Source organism: Xenopus tropicalis, chromosome 3, assembly GCF_000004195.4.
Source record: "Xenopus tropicalis strain Nigerian chromosome 3, UCB_Xtro_10.0, whole genome shotgun sequence".
Classification (NCBI taxonomy): domain Eukaryota; kingdom Metazoa; phylum Chordata; class Amphibia; order Anura; family Pipidae; genus Xenopus; species Xenopus tropicalis.
In genome coordinates, this window is record NC_030679.2 from 56,376,922 (window position 1) to 56,398,503 (window position 21,582).

At 39.6% G+C, this 21,582-nt stretch overlaps 1 protein-coding gene across 3 annotated transcripts in view; it reads left to right on the top strand.

The window, feature by feature from the left end:
- The window catches only part of plxnc1 (plexin C1), a 74,617-nt gene that overhangs the window by 42,329 nt on the left and 10,706 nt on the right, over positions 1-21,582 (top strand). For all 3 annotated transcript variants that reach the window (XM_031898910.1, XM_031898911.1, XM_031898912.1), the window contains 11 exons: positions 3,203-3,382; positions 4,671-4,773; positions 6,608-6,709; positions 12,414-12,520; positions 13,289-13,342; positions 13,816-13,946; positions 14,792-14,990; positions 15,116-15,265; positions 15,504-15,672; positions 18,916-19,019; positions 20,908-20,962. In XM_031898910.1, the coding sequence (XP_031754770.1) occupies positions 3,203-3,382; positions 4,671-4,773; positions 6,608-6,709; positions 12,414-12,520; positions 13,289-13,342; positions 13,816-13,946; positions 14,792-14,990; positions 15,116-15,265; positions 15,504-15,672; positions 18,916-19,019; positions 20,908-20,962 (1,354 nt within the window). The remainder of the gene's footprint in view (positions 1-3,202; positions 3,383-4,670; positions 4,774-6,607; positions 6,710-12,413; positions 12,521-13,288; positions 13,343-13,815; positions 13,947-14,791; positions 14,991-15,115; positions 15,266-15,503; positions 15,673-18,915; positions 19,020-20,907; positions 20,963-21,582) is intronic.

A 21,582-nucleotide genomic window follows, 5' to 3' on the forward strand; every position in this document is an offset into this window, starting at 1 on the left:
TCTCCTCAGTCCATTTATTTTCCTTCTTGCCATTATGCTTTCTTATTATCTGCTGCGTTCTCTTAACCTTTATATTTACGCCAGCTGTTCTCCACTATCTCTCTATTACATTTTGTGGTTGTATTGGACAATGTGGAAGGAGCTACTGAAGACCACTGTATTATTGTAATGACAGATCCTTACAATGATTGAACGATGCGCTGGCCAGGAGGTCTGAATGTGAACCAATTAGTGTATCTACAAATCACTACACACCAGATCATTACAATATCAGATTTTGCTGCTCACAAAGTAGTTGAGTACTTTGACTAGAAACATGAATTATAGATGAAAGCCCTAGCATGAGATTGCTGTGCATGAATAGGATTTTAAAGAATAAAGCTGGGAAACTTTTTACATGAGGACAGAGACCCAAACATTTTTCCTGTACACTGGATTCAGGTGACAGATGTTAGTTTAGCATATACCAACCAGCACAAATGCCAGGGTTTTCTAGTCTAGTAAAAATCGAAAAACCCATAATTATTTAATACATAAGCAAATAATGAACCAATTAAGTCAGTGCTGTCCAACTTCTGTTGTACTGAGGGCTGGAATTTTTCCGACCTACGTGGTGGAGGGCCAATAATGGAAGCCAGTTTTGACCACTCCCCTTTTTGAAACCGCACCCACTTGAAACCACACCCATGTTATCACATGACCATACCCATATTAATGGTTGTAGTACAGCAAAAACCTGCCATACTCTGCCTGCCCTACCCTGCCTGTGTGCCATACTCTGCCTGCCCTACCCTGCCTGTGTGCCATACTCTGCCTGCCCCACCCTGCGTGTGTGCCATACTCTGCCTTCCCTACCCTGCCTTGTGTGCCATACTCTGCCTTCCCTACCCTGCCTGCATGTGCCATACTTTCACTGTGTGTGCCATTCTTGGCTGGTTTGTGCCAAACGTGTCCTGTGTGTGCCATACTCTGCTTGCCCTACTCTGCCTGTGTGTACCATACTCTGCCTTCCCTACCCTGCCTGTGTGTGCCATACTTTCACTGTGTGTGCCATTCTTGGCTGGTTTGTGCCAAACTTGGCCTGTGTGTGCCATACTCTGCCTTCCCTACCCTGCCTGTGTGTGCCATACTCTGCTTGCCCTATGCTGCCTGTGTGTATGGCACACACAGGCAGCCTACAGTGACACAATGCTGGCACTGATCCTACAGTCTGCACAATAACTATATATTGAAAAACTTTTTAATTGCAGTACCACCTCAGTATATGTTCTTTTTGTAGTATGCAGGGATTATTTGTGGGTTTCTACTGCTTCTGAGGTGTGAACAGGGGAACAATGGGGGTGATTACAGCCTGAGCCTGAGGTGTGAACACTGCAGGGGGTGAACAATGCAGAGATTAAAAGGTGTGAACTGTACAGGGGATTACATATTTAAACAATACAGCCTGATTACAGCCTGAATCTGAGGTGAGAACCATGCAGGGGGGGCAGTTAATCTCAGTACTGATACCATTTAAAGCTTACACAAGAGTAAGCCATCAAAGCAGCCAGACAGGTGTGGGGCCACACAGAGGGGGGTCGCGGGCCGCCAGTTGGACAGCACTGAATTAAGTTATTAATGCGCAAATTGCCCAATAATTTCAGTCAGGGCATGGATATCATTATGGATAAGGTAACAGAATAATAAACTTACTTCAGCCCAATTTGTTTGAGGCTATTTATTTTCCATCATGCCTCTTGGTAGCAACTCTAGAAGGTTGCTTGGTTCACATTGCTGTCTAGTTTCTAGTAGTTAAAGGAACAGTAACACCAAAAATGAAAGTTTTTTAAATGAATTAAAATATAATGTACTGCTGCCCTGCACTGGTAAAAGTTGTGTGTTTGCTTCAGAAACACTACTATAGTTTATATAATAAGCTGCTGTGTAGCCCCGGGAGCAGCCATTCAAACTGGAAAAATGGAGAAAAGGCACAGGTTACATAGAACAGTGTTTTTCAACCTTTTTTGGGCAAAGGCACACTTGTTTCATGAAAAAAATCACGAGGCACACCACCATTAGAAAATGTTAAAAAATTTAACTCTGTGCCCAGCAGCAGTGCCCCCCTAGTACACTGGTGCCCAGCAGCAGTGCCCCCCTAGTACACTGGTGCCCAGCAGCAGTGCCCCCCTAGTACATTGGTGCCAAGAGCAGTGCCCCCCTAGTACATTGGTGCCAAGAGCAGTGCCCCCCTAGTACATTGGTGCACAGCAGCAGTGCCCCCCTAGTACATTGGTGCCCAGCAGCAGTTTCCCCCAGTACATTGGTGCCAAGAGCCAGCCCCCCTAGTACATTGGTGCCCAGCAGCAGTGCCCCCATAAGTCAGTGTGCCCTGTGGCCCCCCCTAATACATTGGTGCCCAGCAGCATTTTACTCTTCGGCGGCTTCAGCAGCATCTTCCCCTCACGCGCGCCGCCTCTGCACTTCTGCCTACACGCGACCGCACACAGGCCCTTTTATAACGTTGCGCCCCGTGCGTACTGACGTCACCCGTACACACGGGGCGCAACCAATGACAGGGCCCGGATTTTTTTTTTAAAGTAAAAATTGCGGCCCTGCCTACGGCACACCAGGCAACATTGCGGAACAGCGGTTGAAAAACGCTGACATAGAAGATAACAGATAAGTTCTGTAGAATACAATAGTGTTTTATCTGTTATCTGCTATGTGTCTGTGCCTTTTCTCCTTTGAATGGCTGCCCCCATGGCTACAGAGCAACTTTGTTTACATAAGTTTCTGGGGAAAACACCCCAGTTGTACCAGTGCAGGACAGCAGTACATTTTATTCTCATTACTTTTATACACTTTCATTTTTTGGTGTTACTGTTCCTTTAACTTTGTGTGCCAATGTTGTTTTATTAACATAATACCATTTTAATTTTATGTAAGATATTCTGTAGCACTGGACAATAAATTGGTATATATGTTGTTCATTACAGATTTACATACAAAATAGCCAATAACTAATATTAATAGCCTTTGCACATGTTTTTTTTCAGTTTGCACCTTGTAAATTGTGATGTCTTTGTTATGTTATTTAAAGATTCAGAACACAACATTTCACCCTTCTATATGTCTATTGTATTATATTATATTATGCTTTCACTACAATCTGCTTTTGTATGATTGCACACTAACTGATAACTCTCCTCTATTTCTTTGACAGAAAACAAATGATAATTTAGGTATTCAGAGACAAGAGATGCAAATTCACATCTATTATTTAAACAAGATCTATGACTGCATTGTGTATAACATTACCCAAAACTTGAAAGAAAGTACTGTATTTTGTAAAGCAAAGAAAGATTCTAGAGATAAAATTGATGTGTCTATAATGAAAGTAAATGTGAGTATTTTTTGTGCATCTTGAATTCTTGTTGTTTTGAGGGAATACGTTTCTTCTACATCAGTGTTGGAATAGAAACTTTTCTGTTCCTTTTGTTCCCCCCTTTCTGCTCTCTTTCGATTTTGGTAGATATTTTTATTTGACTAATATATGTATTGAGTGCAATCATCTTAATCTGTCTAGGGAAAGTAAGTTATCAGGGCAAACTATGCACAGTTCCCACAATGCCATGCATGTTCAGACAAACAGATACATTTTAATAAGGGGTTCACGACAACTATGGGTCATTTCTTTGATATATTGAAAGTTTTTAGATCTTTCTCTATTCTCTTCTTAATTGTACTTATTATGGTGGTGAAGTCTTTCCTGATATAACTTTCCTGCTGCTTTTACAATCAATCTTAAACTTGTCACAAGATACAGGTATCTAGTAGAATTAAGTCTAAAACAACTGGACTTTTCTGAGTTTTTCTTGAAAACGTTTCACCACTCATCCGAGTGGCTTCTTCAGTTCAACTGACTGGTAGGGAATTCCCCAGTATTTAAACTCTTGATGGTAGTAGAGTCACAGACATCCAATCACAATGGTTCCATTGAACTTGTTCAGTTAGGTGTTAGCTGAAACTGACAGGTGTAAGAAGGTATGATCCAATCACAATGGTACCAAGATTCTCATTGATGAAGGTGTTAATCCTTCAAAGTACATGACTGGAAGTGTGAACTGTTGTGAAACTGCCGGGGTAAGGATGTCAACGCGCCATTGTATGTTGGTGACAAGCGGTGTCTCAGGCCCCCTCCTCTGTTCAGGGATGGTTTTTCCAGGTTGGCATAAATGGCCTCTTTCACACCTCTTTCAAACCATCTGTCCTCTCAGTCCAAAATATGCACGTTACTGTCCTCAAAAGAGTGACCTTTTTCTTTGAGGTGTAGATAGACCGCTGAGTCTTGTCCTGAGGAGTTTGCCCGCCTATGTTGGGCCATTCTCTTACAGAGAGGTTGTTTTGTCTCCCCAATGTATAAGTCTGAGCACTCTTCACTACACTGTTTTCAAGAAAAACTCAGAAAAGTCCAGTTGTTTTAGACTTAATTCTGCTAGATACTGTATATCATGACCTGGATGAATGAGAATCTTCATAGACAAGATACAGGTACATGACAATTAGAATGCAAATAAGAGACATGAAAAGAGACATTTAAAGTGTGGCATATTTTAACTGCTTTTAATTACTTTAGCATTTCCTATCTCTTGGTCTTGAAATCAGATAATCCAATTAATTTCTCCTTAAAGGTGACTTTGGGAAATTTTACAACAATTTTGGAAACCCCTGGATTTCCACGCCTGTACATTCTCCTGGTTTTACTGCTTATACCTCTTTTGCTTGTAATCATTGGTAAGTGTCTGCTAATATCTGAAAATAGGGTACATAAGCAATGATATTTATAACATGAAATAGCTTCCCAAGAATGTGCTCTGAAAAATAATCTTTTGTGTATTGCAAACATTACCTCCATATAATGCTCTTTGTGTGCCATTCTTTAATTCCCTTCCCTATGCACATTTGTACATCTTCTAGTGACAGCCTCCATTTTGTTCCTTACTTCCTTATCCCTTATCATCCCTTAGTACCTACCACCAAAAACCAAAGCCCGCCTCACTTCTGAGTGTAATGAGGCACTGCTCCTCGTACATGGCAGTAGCTACTGCATATGTGCATATTGCCTCTGCTTTTGCAAGGACGTGGTACCTGTCTCAATATTTTATACTGGAATGGTGGATTTTAAGCACAGGGGTTTGCTTCCAATTTTTCTTTTAACATTTTTCTTTGGAGAAAATATACATTTTAGTGATGCTTGTAGAAAACACCGGGCCAGATTTCTGATTGCTTGATACCAAAGGAACTCACATGGGGTTTCGGGAAAAAAAAAAAAAACCTTGTTAACGGAGGTATTTTTCCATGAGTGGCCCTTCTTTAAAAAAAAAAGGTTCAGCAGTTTTTAGGTGCTGAACTTTTTCTTATTTAAAGGGACAGTAACACCAAAAAGCATATCAAACTAATTATAATATAATTCACTGCTGCCCTGGTGTGTTTGCTTCAGAAACGCTATTATGGTTTATATAAACAAAGCTGCTGTGTAGCCATTGGGGCAGCAATTCAAAGGAGAAATGGCATAGGTTGCTTAGCAGATAACAGATAAAACCCCACTATATTCTACAGAGCTTATCTGCTATATTAACTGTGCCTTTTCTCCTCTTTTCCAGACTGAATGGCTGGCCCCATGGCTACACAACAGGGTATTTATATAAACTATAGAAGGGTTTTTGTAGCAAACACATACGTTTTACCAGTGCAGGGCAACAGTGCATTATATTTTAATTGCTTTAAACCACTTTCATTTTTGGGTGTTACTGTTCCTTTAAGAAAGCCTGCTCAGGAAAAATTACTTCAGCTAAAGAGGTGTTTTCCCCAAAACCCTGCGTAAGTTCCTTAATTCATGTGAGTTTTCTTAATGATTGCTCCAGCCAAAAGGCTCAAGCAATCATAAATCTGCACCTATTTTGGGGTTCTGTAACAGCCTTATATGACCCCAGTACTGCCCTATCATTCTTTCTGCAGATTGCTAGCACATGCTCTGGGCTACTGTCCCTAAGAACTTATGGACTGACTCCATACTGTGTATATATTACAATATAGAAATGTCATAAAATAGGGCTTCTAAGTAACTTAGAAATTACATGGCAGCTCAGAAACTAGGTATCAGAATTTAATAACCAGCCCTATAGTATCAGCTTTTATGACAGGAGACCTTAATTATCTGCTTAATAATTTGCAACAACCCCAAGGCTTAGTTCTCAACAGCTGCGTAGAGCACACTGAGCATGTGAGTGTTACTGACACTCCTAACAAAATCCAATATAGTGACCCCCTGGCACAACTTTGAAGGCCTGGATCATTACTGTTATAAACATGCTGAAACTTTAGGCTGGCACATGAAATATAGTATATAAAATACAGGATATTAAGCGCATGTGACAATGATGGAAGCATCAGCTCCTATGATTACTGGACTACCAATTACCTCTTGTGTTGATATGATTTTGATGACCATGATTCAATAACCCCAGAATTATCAACATTTCCATTTTTCTTTATGCAGTGCAAACATGTTTGCCATTTTATTATCTTCCTCACAAAGCTTAATGATCTTTTTTTGTGCCAAATATAGCTGCCTGTTTAGTGACCAAACGTAAATCCAAAGAAATGAGCAACAAACTGAGTGAGCAGCTTGAACAGTTGGAATGTGATGTTATAGAAGAAATTCGCAGTGGTAAGTATGACACAGTTTCATATGTTTATTTCAGTGGAGTAACAACAGGGAGCAACTGGTAGTGGTGGTGGCATTGGTGGTGAGCTAGCCATATTGGTAGGAGATGGCAAGGTTAGGGAGAAGGAGGGCCAGTTACAAATTTTGTCCCCTGGGCACAGGTGTGTCAAGTTCTGTTACTGGCTTTCTGTATGTCTCAATGTGGCAGCACACCAATATGTATTGCAGGGGTCCCCAACCTTGTGAGCCACAGTCAAATGTAAAAAGGACTTGGAGAGCAACACAAGCATCATAAAAGTTTATGGAGGCGCCAAATAAGGGCTAAGATTGGCTATTAGGCAGCCTCTATGCACCCTATCAGCTTTATTTGGTAGCAAAACTTGTTTTTATTCAACCAAAACTTGCCCCAAAGTCAGGAATTCAAAAATAACTACCCGGTTTGGGGACAGAGTGCAACTTCCAAGGGGTTGGTGAGTAACATGTTGCCCCTGAGCCACTGGTTGGGGATCAATGATGTATTGTTTAAGCCATTTTGTTACCATACCACATTTTATTGTTTCGTTCCACATCAGTGTGTCAACATCATTTTACAAACAGTTCGCCCCCTTAAACTAGCTTCTGAAGAAAGGTGCCATGATTATAAAGTATATCTGCGGATTAGTGATTAGTGAAGCTGTCTTGTTTCGCTTCACGAAAATTCATGAAACCACAGAAAAACTTGTGACAACTTGCAAAACACAAAGGCCATTTTCTTAGCAGCAACTTTTTCTGTGCAGAATACATTGGAGCCTATGAGCATTTTTGGAGCAACTTTGGGGTATATGGGCATTTTTTCATGCAAAATTTTGAGGTGGTTTCATGAAAATATTTGCAGGTGACAAAATGGCTAATTTCACTGTGAATCCATGCCCAAAAAAATGGGAGGCATTGCCAGTCTCCTCTGTGAAATATGATACATTCAGTGCATTTTCTTTCTAACCATCGGGTCTGTCTAAAAAAGAATCAAAAGCAAAATGGATCAGATAGATCTAATGTCAATACAAAGCTCATAAGCTAACACTAATTAATGATAACAAATTCTACTGATGCCAAAACAAGAAACATATCATACCAAATGTAAGATGGAAACCCGGGTGTTTAAGTGGAAGGCAATCAGGGAGGTCACAAAGCTATCAAATATAAGTTGAAAAGCAGCTCACCGTAGTCCAAGGATGGTCCGGGTGCTCAGGGCCCTGAACCCGTAGCCAGAGATGAATAACAAACTTCCAAAAAGGTAACGCCAAGCACGCCGGACAGGGGATATTCTCTTAAAAATTGATTTTTATTTATCCATTAAAGGAGAAGGAAAGGCTAATAAAGAGTTAATCCCAAGCTGCAGGCATACCTTCAGTTGTCTCAATAGTGCCCTTAAGTCTCCCCATATCTCCCCAAAAAAACACTGAGCTGGGTAGAGAAGATTCCCATAATGCATTGCTCCTTCAAGACTTGGCGACTTGTTACTGCAGGGGGCGCATGCGCACAAGGCAGGAGCATCCGGTTGCCATGGCGACACAGCGTTGCTGAACTCTGTGACAAGCAGGTGGGGGAAGCGGGGGGGCAGGTGCTGCGAGCGGCGGAGGGTTTGTGGCAGGAGCGGGGGGGGGTTTGTAGAGCTTGGGGGGGTTTGTGGCAGGAGCGGAGAGCTGCAGAATCTTTGTGACAGGAGCAGGGAGCTGGCTTGTGCTTTTCAGCCCATACAGACACGCTGGACAAGATGACGGCGCCATTCACTGAAACAAGTATGTAGGTTCTAGTATGTGTATCTCTGTAAATCTTTCATTAGGCAAGCCAGGAATATAGCGTTTTTACACAGCAATAGTAGTACTATTTAATAGTGTGCCTAAGGCGTTGTGTTTTTAATGGATAAATAAAGATCAGTTTTTAAAAGAGAATAGCCCCTGTCCGGCGTGCTTAGCGTTACCTTTTTGGAAGATCGGGTCTGTCTACACCCAAATAGACAGAGACAGTTTCTAAGCATCGTACTCCTTTGCATGTGATTATGAGTCAATCTGGAATAATGCTTTGAAAAAAATGCTCTGTAGATAGCTAGTATGATTTCTGAGAATCTTGTATCCTTTTTGACATAAAGCCACTTCCAAAACTTTTCCTTCCGTCCAATCTTCCCCTTAATGAGAAGGTATTCTCACCACGATCAGCGCAGAATGTAAAGATGCTTGTCACAAAACAGACACCTAACCCCACAGTTTTTAGGGAGCACATTTTGTTATGTAAAGTAAGAGCAGACTATTTACATCCCATGCAATACATCTTCAGATTGCAACTGAGAACCATTTTAGGACACTGAGTAACTTCCTGGGCTGTTAAGGTTGTTAACTCTAACATTAATAGAACTGTTTATTTTACTGCTTATTTTACTTTTTTTTTTATATATTTTTTTAAAATTTTTCTATATAATTCTGTGCTGTGCTGTTCCTGTTATGTCAAGTAATCATCCACTCCATAGCATGCCAAAGACACTGTGGTAAAATGAGATCAGCTGTTGCACAATCACATACCCAATACCCATACCCACATACCCATAACCACAGAAACTGGAGTACATGAGATGTAGATTTTGTCAAATTTTAAGACACTGACTTGCTATGTGTTACAGCTGCTGTGTTTTCAAATTTAATGACTAAATCTAAAAAGGTATAAGGTAGGCTACAATATTCCCTATTACACCAAGGTACTATAAGCTTCTTATCTTTTGTAGCCCCGCCCATGGTGTCTACTTTGTGTGATTATGGCTGCTATAGAGAGGCCATGCTTGGGGCACATATTACCAAACCATTCTAAGCAGATAGTGACATTATGTCTGAATAGACCTAAATTTGTAAAGTTCAATAAAACAGGAGACTCATATGCTCATTTATAAGAGAAACAACAAACTGCACTAATGTTTGTGCAACTCTGCGATGCACATCTGATCAAATTCCTTAATAGCCCCAAAGCATGTGTATTTCTATTTGTTTTAAAGGTATAGGGGCTGATTTACTAACCCACGAACGGGTCGAAATGAGTCCGATTGCGTTTTTTTCGTAAAGATCGGTATTTTGCGATTTTTTCGTATGTTTTGCGATTTTTTCGGCGTCTTTACGAATTTTTCGTTACCAATACGATTTTTGCATAAAAACGCGAGTTTTTCGTAGCCATTACGAAAGTTGCGTAAAATCTTGCGATTTTTCGTAGCGTTAAAACTTGCGCAAAAAGTTGGGCTTTTTTCGTAGCGTTAAAACTTACGCGAAACTTCGCACCTTTTAAGTTTTAACGCTACGAAAAAGGCGCAACTTTTCGCGTAAGTTGTAACGCTACGGAAAAATCGCAAGATTTTACGCAACTTTCGTAAAGGCTACGAAAAACTCGCGTTTTTACGCAAAAATCGTATTGGTAATGACAAATTCGTAAAGACGCCGAAAAAAAACGCAAAACATACGAAAAAGTCGCAAAATGTTCGTTTTCAAGTCGGAACTTTTCCAATTCGGGTCGGATTCGTGGGTTAGTAAATCAGCCCCATAGTGTTGCTAGATTACCACTTTAATATGCTGTTTTATTAATTTTCAGCAAGGTCAAGATGTGTGTATACATCACATAAATGCAGACAGCAGTCACACGGGTGCTTGTGGTTGGCCAGCTGTTTTGACAGCTAGTCTGATCTCTGTTCACAATAATGTGTTAACGTACTAAAGATTTGCTTAATTCACCATATTTTTCTGCAGTCTCACATCCTTTCCCTTCTACTGCAAGTTACATACATACAGCCCCCAGCTTATTCTTAAGAAGTTACTTAAGTTTGATTACTCAATATTTGTTTCCTTTAAATTAGCTGGCAGCAATCTCACTGAAAGCTAGAGATGCACTGATCTAGATTTAGTTTGGGAATTGGGCAGCTGAAGGCATTGTTATTGTGTTCTGGGGCATTTTGGTTCCGCAGTCTGAATGTGTGAATGTTGCAGATGTGACTGTATGAGCAGTGTCTCATTTATTTAGGATTTATGCATAAGCTGCCCAAGGGACAGCATCAGTTTAAGTTCTGCATATCCAAACTGTTGTCCATAATACTGCACTGTGCAGGTTTTGATGTCTATCCACAAAGTATTGTTTTCTTATTTATTTTACTTGGAAATTGCATGAGATACCCTGCTCTTGTAATTGCAACTCAAAGACACAAGCAGTCTAGTTTTCCAGAGACAATCACAACAACCATGGGAACCATGACAATTCCTATTCATTCAGGTAAAAGACCAAAATTCTGCATGCTACTAGAAGTTATATATAATAATATTGATCTACATAGTAGTTGGTTGGTTGGTTGGTTGTTTGGTTAGATATAAAAATGCACATGTCCATACAATTCAACCTTTTTCCTTTTCTTCTTTGATAAAAAGCATTCATCTCATTTTTTAAAGTATCCAATGTATCTGCCAGGACAATCACTTCAGAGAGAGAAGTCCACAACATAATTTTTTTCACATCTTAAGACATCCAGTGAAATAATAATTTTTAAGGTTTAAATGGCTAAAAGACAGCAAAACTGGTATTTTGTGATTTGCAAAACATTAGGGGTCATTGCCAATGCTTCAAACAGTGCGCAAAGTGCAAAAAAGGTCGCAATCAGCCATTTTTTTGCAATCCATTTAGGAGCTTCATTCCGTTTCAGACTGCTGTTTGAATTTAGTGGGGCTTGCGTTAGCTGCATAATTCCATGCTGATAGAAAAGAAGTCATATTGGTTTACATAAATTATTAAATTTTTTTAGAAGCCATGAGTCAAAGTGTGAAAGTGGTTGGGGATCACTGAAGTAAAACATAGGTGTGAGAACTATTATCTGAAATGCTTGGGACCTTGGGATCTTGCCATAATGGGAAACACTCAGGGGCAGAATTATCAAAGTGGGAAATTAGAGTTCACCACAGTAATATTCCCCCACTCTCATTCCTATAGGATTTTTAGAAGCACATTTATCAATGGGTGAACTCTTACGTAATTCCATTGATAAATACAACTCTAAAAATCCTATAGGAATGAATAGAGAGTGGGGGAATTTTACTGTGGTGAGCTCTAATTTCCCACCTATGATAATTCTGCCCCTGAATGTTTCACATTATGGCAAGATCCCAAGGTCCCAAGCATTTCAGATAATAGTTCTGACACCTATGTTTTACTTCAGTGATCCCCAACCAGTGGCTCAGGGACAAAATGTTGCTCCCCAACCCCTTGGATGTTGCTCTCAGTGCCCCCAAACCAGGTAGTTATTTTTGAATTCCTGACTTGGGGGCAAGTTTAGGTTGAATAAAAACAAGATTTACTACCAAATAAAGCCCCCTGTAAGTTGATAGTGTGCATAGAGGCTGCCTAATAACCAATCTTAGCCCTTATTTGGCACCTCCATGAACTTATGATGCTGGTGTTGCTCTCCAAGTGTTTTTTTTGACTGTGGCTCACAAGTAAGAAAGGTTGGGGATCCCTGTTTTAATTCATGAAGACAATCATGTAGAACTGAATGTCCTAACTGTTCTAACTTTCACCCATTGATAAATACACTTCTAAAATCCTATGATGAATAGAACATGGGTGAGTTTTTATGTATTAAGCTCTAAGCTCCCATTATGATAAATCTTCCTCTAAGCATTGTTGAACACTAACTGTGCTTGTAATATTTGCATAGGTTTTGCTGAATTACAAATGGACAAGTTAGATATGACAGTGGAAAGTTTGGGTACCATTCCATTCCTTGACTACAAACATTTTGCTCTAAGGACATTTCTTCCAGAGGTAAAACATATCTATTGTATCATCATGTTTTGCTTTATTTAAAATAAATACATGTGTTTCGGGACAATACATCTAATACTTTTAACAGGACACAATTCTTGTGCAGTTTATATAGCAGTTATAATGTATAATATAACTATATATATAGTTAGATGTAATAATAGGCACCGAGTGTGTGCAGGTGCAGTAACCCATAGCAACTAACAGAATGTTTGCTTTTAAAAAGGTTACCAGCAAAGGCTACCACCTGTTTGGTTGCTATAGGTAACAACATCTCTAGCACACTTTACCACTTTTATTACATAACTTCCATTGGTATTAGTGGTGCATGCAGTCTCTGTATTTGTACAGGTATGATACCTGTTATCCAGAATGCTCAGGACCTAGGGTTTTCCAGATAAGGGATCTTTCCATAATTTAGATCTTCATACCTTTAGCCTGCTTAAAAATAATTTAAACATTAAGTAAACCCAAAAGGATTGTTCTTCCTTCAATAAGGGTTTATTATATCTTAGTTGGGATCAAGTACAAGGTACTGTTTTATTATTACAGAGAAAAAGGGAATCATTTTTAAAAATTTGAATTATTTCCTTATAAGAGAGTCTATGGCAGATGGCCTTTCCGTAATTCAGAGCTTTCTGGATAATGGGTTTCCGGATAACGGATCCTATACCTGTACTTGAATGTAGTATTTTATTAGACTTTATATATATATACTATATACTATTTATATATATAGAAATAATCATTCATTTTGTTGGCTTTCAGATGGAGGAGAGCAAAAATGATTTCACTGAGAAAATGTATGAAAATGTCCCATCAGTGAGTAGAAAGCTTGTGGAACTGGCTCAGTTGATACTGATTGCTTGATTTCTGTTTGATCCATCTGCTTAATTCCTTCCCTACCATCAATATTGAGTGTATTTTTAAACCAACCATACACTGCTATTATATGTAATATTTATTAGCATTAATAATAACTTTGTGCTGTAAAACAACAGCTACATTTACACATGTTAAATGATTATATATACAGTACTGACCTGTAACCTCTGGATCTCACTACAACCACAGCAGCACAGACAGTGACCACTTACTTGTTTGCATCACAGGCACAGAGCACAACATGGCAAATGTTTCAGTATTCTGTTTGTTATACCTGTATATACAGATATAAAAGCCATGCAGTGACAATGTAACCTATAATAACTGATTTATGGTAATGCTACTATCTTTGAGGTGAAATGTTTTTAGTAGCAATAAATGCATCATTGGTTTCTTCTTAATGTTAACAGCCTTTCCGAAACAGAACAGTTGATGAAAATGAACATTTGCATCTTTTGAGGAAACTTTTTGAGAAAAAGCGTTTTCTGGTCCATTTAATCCACACCCTGGAACATCAGAGCAATTTCTCAGTTAGAGACAGGTATTAATTAAGGAATGGATAATATCAAAATACTAAAAAATGCTCAGTAGAATAGTGAAAAGGACACAATTAAACTAGTGAAGTATTTTAAATTACTAATTTTTAGAAAATGAATAGAATTAGCATCCACTATTATTCATGCCCTGCTCCATGTAAAGCAGGGGGCTCAAACTCAATTTACCTGGGGGCCGCAGGAGGCAAAGTCAGGATGAGGCTGGGCCGCATAAGGGATTTCACAAAAAATTGGCTTTCAAGGGATAATGCAAGGCACGGCGGGCGGGAGCTGCTGATTGCGGAAATGACGTTATGCCATCATAACAGTTATTATGGGAAGACGTTCTGTGTGCACAATTAGCTCCTTAGCAGCTAATTGTGCACACAGAACGTCTTCCCATAATAACTGTTATGATGGCATAACGTCATTTCCGCAATCAGCAGCTCCCGCCCACCGTGCCTTGCATTATCCCTTGAATCGCAATAAAAATCGCGATCCATTCATTGCTTTTGAGAAGGCGTTGGTGCGGGCCACAAAATACTGTACCGAGGACCGCAAATGGCCCGCGTGCCGCGAGTTTGAGACCCCTGATGTAAAGTATTCATACACACCAAATGAAATTTGTGAGGATTATAAAGATAGGAAAATAAATGTCTATCCTGTTAGAATCATAAAGTAGACTCTGGCATCAATACAGTATATGTTATTATAGGGTATAAAATATAATTTCAGCTTACTTATTATTAATATCTTTAATGTGAATATTTGTGCACTGCATATGCTATTTTTGTTTGCATATGCTCGCTTATCTACATTTTCATGAATTATCATTTTTGAATTATTATAACAGGTGCCGTTTTGCATCATTCCTGACCATAAGCTTTCAGAGTAATCTAGTATATCTCACTGAACTCCTTGAGGTTTTGATAAAAGACCTTATGGATCAATCAAGCAACAAACAACCCAAACTGATGCTTAGGAGGACAGAATCTGTTGTGGAAAAGCTACTGACCAACTGGATGTCTACATGTCTGTATGGCTATCTGAGGGTAAGAGGCAAAAAAATCTCTTTAAGAGCTCTCTTGAACTTTGTTTCTACAGTAATATCTGAAATACTGAGGTATCTGAAGTACCCACCATAGCACCATGTAGCTATTATTGTTTTTTTATTTAGGAATTTGTTGGGGAACCACTGTACCTTCTTGTTTGCATGCTAAACCAGAGGATTCACAAAGGGCCAATAGATGCAATTACCTGTAAAGCCCTATATACCTTGAATGAGGACTCTCTTCTTTGGCAAATAAATGCAAAATTCAGTAGTTTGGTAAGTTCTTACCAACTTTTTTCTCTTATCAACTCTTTAATGAAAAAAAATACTTATAGAGATCTAGATCTAGGTCTCTGATTTAGGTCCCAGGTCAAGCCAGTGCCCTATATCTCAGAGGGTCAAAGGGGACCTTGGGTCACCTTGGGCGCCTAGCCGACTTGGCCTGCCTCTGGTCATACATTTAAAATAAAGAATGGCCATTCCCGATTTAACAGTTTTTCATTTTCTGTTTTAGGACCTGAATGTGTATTTTCCAAATGGCAGTGAAGAAAATGTAACTGAATCTATCAAGGTGACTGTTTTGGACTGTGATACAGTTGGCCAAGCAAAAGAGAAAATCGTGCAAAAGTTTTTCATTAAAAAAGGATACAACTGGGGTTTTCCACTTCATGACACTGGTCTAGGTAAAGATAAAAAAAATAATGTAGCAATGTTATTTATACAAATAAAACAATTCTGCAATTCTCACATTTTGTTGGTGGGCACCATAACACTTTAAGAACTAATGATTTGCAAAATATTCTACCCATTGTCTGTGTCCTTGTGCTTTTTAGGGAAAAGATAATGGATTAAAGAGTTACTGTGTGGATGCACAATTGGGCACAGGTACATGAAAGAGTGGGCATGTGTCTAACATAATAGCCAGAACATTACTTCCTGTTTTCAGATCTCTAACCTCCGAGTTAGTCAGTGACTTTAAAGGAACAGTAACACCAAAAAATTAAAGAGTTTTAAAGTAAATAAAATATAATATACTAGTGCCCTGCACTGGTAAAAGTTGTGTGTTTGCTACAGTAACTCTACTATAGTTTATATAAATAAGCTGCTGTGTAGCCCCGGGGGCAACCATTCAAGCTGGAAAAAAGGAGAAAAGGCACAGGTTACATAGCAGATAACGGATAAGCTCTGTAAAATACAATAGTGTTTTATCTGTTATCTGCTAAGTGCCTTTTCTCCTTTGAATGGCTGCCCCCATGGCTACACAGCTGCATTCTTTATATAAACCATAGTAGTGTTTCTAAGGCAAACACACCAGTTGTACCAGTGCAGAGCAGCAGTATATTATATTGGAATTTCTTTTATACACTTGAATTTTGTGGTGCTACTGTTCCTTTAAGCGGGGAGGAAGTAGAGTTCTGGCCATTATGTTAGACACCTGCTCACTGCATCCCTTATAGATTACATTTTTGCCTAACTATATATTAGAAACATTTTTTATTTTGCGCAGTCTATCTATTTTGCCCATTTTCATTTTTACACTGAACTGCTCCTTCAAGTGTGGGGCAAAGCCTAGCATTTTTTGGTTTTATGGCAGTGGTGTGTCTGTGTGTATGTGTGTGTAGTATGAGGCATGTAGATATCTTTTCTGTTTTAAGAAGGCTTACACTACACTCTAAAAAGGGGTTTGTAGGTAGTATTATATAGCCCCAGATAGAGTAGGTGCTTATTATATTTCTATATCTTCTTATATTTAAAAAAAAAAAAAAAAAAAATATATATATATACACAGTACATATCAGTCTGTATGTATATGTAACTGGGGGGACTACTAATCATTGATATAAACGTATAATTATTTTCTTATTTAAGGAAAACGTGTATATTTCAACTAAACAAAGTAAACAAAGACCCAATCAGTTTAGGGTATGTGAAGGAACTAGTAACAAGTAAAAAACAGGTTTAAAATTCAACTGATTGGTTACAAAGCCTTGTTTATAGCAGTACCTTTGCCAATAGCGCTGGCACTACAGTATATGAAACACAGGATGTTTGTATCTACTTTTGGTGGAAGGTATCTGTGAAGGTATCTACTGTTGTATGTACTGTCGGTGTGTAGGTCCCTTTAATTTACTCTTAACTAAATATATAGGGTCTGTTGTATTCAGATAAAGGTTTAATATTAGTTATAACTTGGATCAAAAAAGTCTGCCTTATGGAACACTGAGTAAGGTCCAATCACCACAACACCAGGACAGTAGGACACAGGCTCTCCCTTTGCTAGTGACTGGCCAAATAAAATACTGTAATTTAAACATAGACAACATGTGTTTCACTTAATAACACAAGGGGGCTGATTTACTAATCCACGAATTCGAATCCAAATGGGAAAGATTCGGATTGGAAATTAACATTTTGCGACTTTTTCGTATTTTTGCGATTTTTTCGTCGTCGTTACAACTTTTTCGTAGCCGTTACAACTTGCGCGAATTGTCGCAACTTTTTCGTAGCCATTACGATTTGCTCGTATATTGTTGCGACTTTTTCGTATTGAGCGCTCGTAAACGGCGGCCAAAACTTTCAGACTTAGCATGATTTTGGAAGCCTCCCATAGGACTCAATGGCACTCTGCAGCTCCAACCTGGCCCAAGGAAAGTCTCCCATAGGGCTCAATGGCACTCTGCAGCTCCAACCTGGCCCAAGGAAAGTCTCCCATAGGGCTCAATGGCACTCTGCAGCTCCAACCTGGCCCAAGGAAAGTCTCCCATAGGACTCAATGGCACTCTGAAGCTCCAACCTGGCCCAAGGAAAGTCTCCCATAGGGCTCAATGGCACTCTGCAGCTCCAACCTGGCCCAAGGAAAGTCTCCCATAGGGCTCAATGGCACTCTGCAGCTCCAACCTGGCCCAAGGAAAGTCTCCCATAGGACTCAATGGCACTCTGCAGCTCCAACCTGGCCCAAGGAAAGTCTCCCATAGGACTCAATGGCACTCTGCATCTCCAACCTGGCCCAAGGAAAGTCTCCCATAGGGCTCAATGGCACTCTGCAGCTCCAACCTGGCCCAAGGAAAGTCTCCCATAGGGCTCAATGGCACTCTGCAGCTCCAGCCCGGCCCAAGGAAAGTCTCCCTTAGGACTCAATGGCACTCTGCAGCTCCAACCTGGCCCAAGGAAAGTCTCCCATAGGGCTCAATGGCACTCTGCAGCTCCAACCCGGCCCAAGGAAAGTCTCCCATAGGGCTCAATGGCACTCTGCAGCTCCAGCCCGGCCCAAGGAAAGTCTCCCATAGGACTCAATGGCACTCTGCAGCTCCAACCTGGCCCAAGGAAAGTCTCCCATAGGGCTCAATGGCACTCTGCAGCTCCAACCTGGCCCAAGGAAAGTCTCCCATAGGGCTCAATGGCACTCTGCAGCTCCAACCCGGCCCAAGGAAAGCCTCCCATAGGGCTCAATGGCACTCTGCAGCTCCAACCTGGCCCAAGGAAAGTCTCCCATAGGGCTCAATGGCACTCTGCAGCTCCAACCTGGCCCAAGGAAAGTCACGATACCGAAGCTTGAATGAATCTGAAACTTTCGTACTCAGCGCGATGGCTACGGAAAAGTCGCGACAATTCACGCAAGTCGTAACGCTACGAAAAAGTCGCGACAATTTGCAAAAAAGTCATAACGGCTACGAAAAAGTTGCAACAATTTACGAAAAAAAATCGCAAAATACCGATCATTACAAAAAAAACGTATTCGGACGCTTTCCGGACGTTCGTGGATTAGTAAATGTGCCCCAAGGTGTTTACAGATAAAGAGCACAAAGCTTTGCTGGCTGCACATGTGTTTCGTAGCTTTTTTCTAGGCAAAGATATTTTTAAAACTCTCCGTCTAACCATCCTACCTTTTTATGTATTCATTTTTTTTTGGCATTTGTTTTAAATAGTGCTTCATCATGGTCAGTTACAGAAGCAGCTGTCTGATATTGATAACACCTCAGTTGTTTTGGAAAATGGCATCATAAAACTAAATACCCTAAAACATTACAAGGTAAGATTGGGGTCTGTATAGTAATTAAGACGTGCTACTTGATATATTGAGACTTGTGCAGGTACCTGTTCTAATGAAGGATAAAAACATTAGCGGTGCTCAGCTGAGAACTAAAGCTTAATAAAGAAGTAGGGTACAAAGCTTGTACATTATGTTTTGGAATTTTGTACCAGTCAAAGGCAACCACAGCACATTAGTGGGGAAGATCTGTGCCTCCAAATACACCCCCAGTAGCTTCCCATTTTCTTCTTATATGATTTACAGTGTGTGTATAGTATAGTATATAGTATAGATCTAATACTAGGCTGGTTAGTAATGAATTAGATTCTGATTACATGGCAGCTCAAAAGTTTGTGCAATTTGCATCTAAATTTAATAATCAGCCCCATACCATCATCTTCTATGACAGAGAATCTTTAATTTTGTTTAATAATTCCCAATGACCCCTATGTTTAGCTTGTCAACAGCTGTCCAGAGCACACTGAGCTTGTGTAGTACATTTGACACTCTGAACAAGATCCAAGCTCCTGTGACAAGTTTGGAGGCCTGGATCATTACTACTATAGAAATGCTGAACATTTAGGCTGGTGCATTAAGCTCTGTATATAAAATATGGCATTTCTAACCATATTCATTTGTATGGTTTATTACTCCTAAGCATCCTTCCTGCTTAGTCAGTTAGAAGATAAAATAACCAGCCACCGCATTCAGTCTTCAAGGGACACCCTAAAGTTACTGAACCACAGTTTGTGTGTTTTCTGAACAGTCCTGCCCTTATTAATAGCATGTTCTAACTCCTATATGAAACTTGCAACTCCAATTTGCAACTGTACAATGGGCTGTCCATTGAGGCACTGACCCTATCATATAGGGAAATCTGCCAACTGCAGTTATGCTACTGAATGTACTCATTTTAGTTTGGGACTGCTGGTTAACTTCACATCAGTGTTATAATCATTTATTTTACATAGAAGTGAGTGGCTCATGCCTAGGATAAGATGGCATGAAGTTCAGATCTAAATCTCCCATCACATATCCTGTTATGAGCTAAGGGATCCTTAAATGAGGGCTTAAACCAAAAATACTCTGTTTTTTAGACCCTACAGTTACAGTAACCACATACTGTATATTTAGAATTCAAAACTGTTTGGCTTCAGTACTAATTTTCACACCACATCCTTCTGACTTTTCCGTGTTATGCGCTCAGATTCATATAACTGACAATAAAGGGGAAAAGAGAGAACCACACTGAGAAGCATGTTAGGCAACATTTCAGTTAAATAGGGTTTGGGGTTTTTGGGTTTTTTTTGCAACACAGGCTCCACGTGCACATACAGAATACTCAAAGTATGCTGTCAGTTACCAGACTGCCAAGTAGTTTAATTACTGTATGGGCAGACATACCACAGTTATGCACAAAAGTAACACCACAGAGCTGTACAACTATATCAAGATCTGTAGGAGATTATCTAGGGATGCTCTAAGAAACTGCAAAGTGACAAAATGCAGTTACATTTTTCCCAATTACACACGCACCAAGGGTGACAGGCAAAATATATTTCCAGTTTAATAGGCTACAAAGTGAAACATATGCAGTAGGTTTGCATGGTCAGCCAATAGCACAAGGTGTAAGTTGCACAGCAGAGTGTGGGGTTGCATACAGTAACTTCAGAGCACACATTCAAAACAGCATTTCCAACCAATTAACTGAGTGCAAATGTGATGAGCCTATGGATGCAACCCACTGTGGGAACCCTAGAAATATATGTGACACCTCAGCATGCACCTTTATTAAAATGATTTTCCCCAGTACTAATTATTTTTGTTAGATTGTACTTTAATAGTAAAAAGGCACTAATTTTATCTTTCTCCTATATTTTTATTCCAGATTGAAGATGGGGTAACAGTTAAGGTCATCATACAGAAAAACTGTGATGTGCAAGGTACAAAATTATGAGATAGTTATTAGTCATTCCTTGGGGTGCAATGAATGTATACCAGAGCCCCAGTCACATGTACCATACAGTAAGCACCTAGGCGTGTTTGTCTTTTACACATGGAACTGAAAGAGTGGCAAAAAATAACCTTTGATTAAGGCATAAAGCCATCTTAAAGGGATTATGTCATGATTTTTATGGTGTATTTTTTATTTCTACACTGTTTACATAGAAAATAATTACTCTACCATGTTTACATAGAAAAAATAACTCTACCATTTAAAATTTTATTCTTGAACCAACAAATACTGGTGTGTAGGCGCCATCTCAGTGCACTGTGCCTGAGTCTGAGCTTTCAGAAGGAGCCAGCGCTACACATTAGAACTACTTTCAGATAAATTATTGTTTCTCCTACTCCCATGTAACTGGATGAGTCCCAAGCTCGACTCACATGGCTGTAGCACCCTGGGAAATGAACTGTGAATGTGAATTTTTTTAATTAAATATTGAAAAAATCTGTTGTGTTTTAGCAAAAATTGATTTCAGTACAGGAATTTGCCAGAGAAGCTCTATGAACTGATGGGTTTTGGAAAAAAAAAAAGATTTCCCATGACAGAATTCCTAAC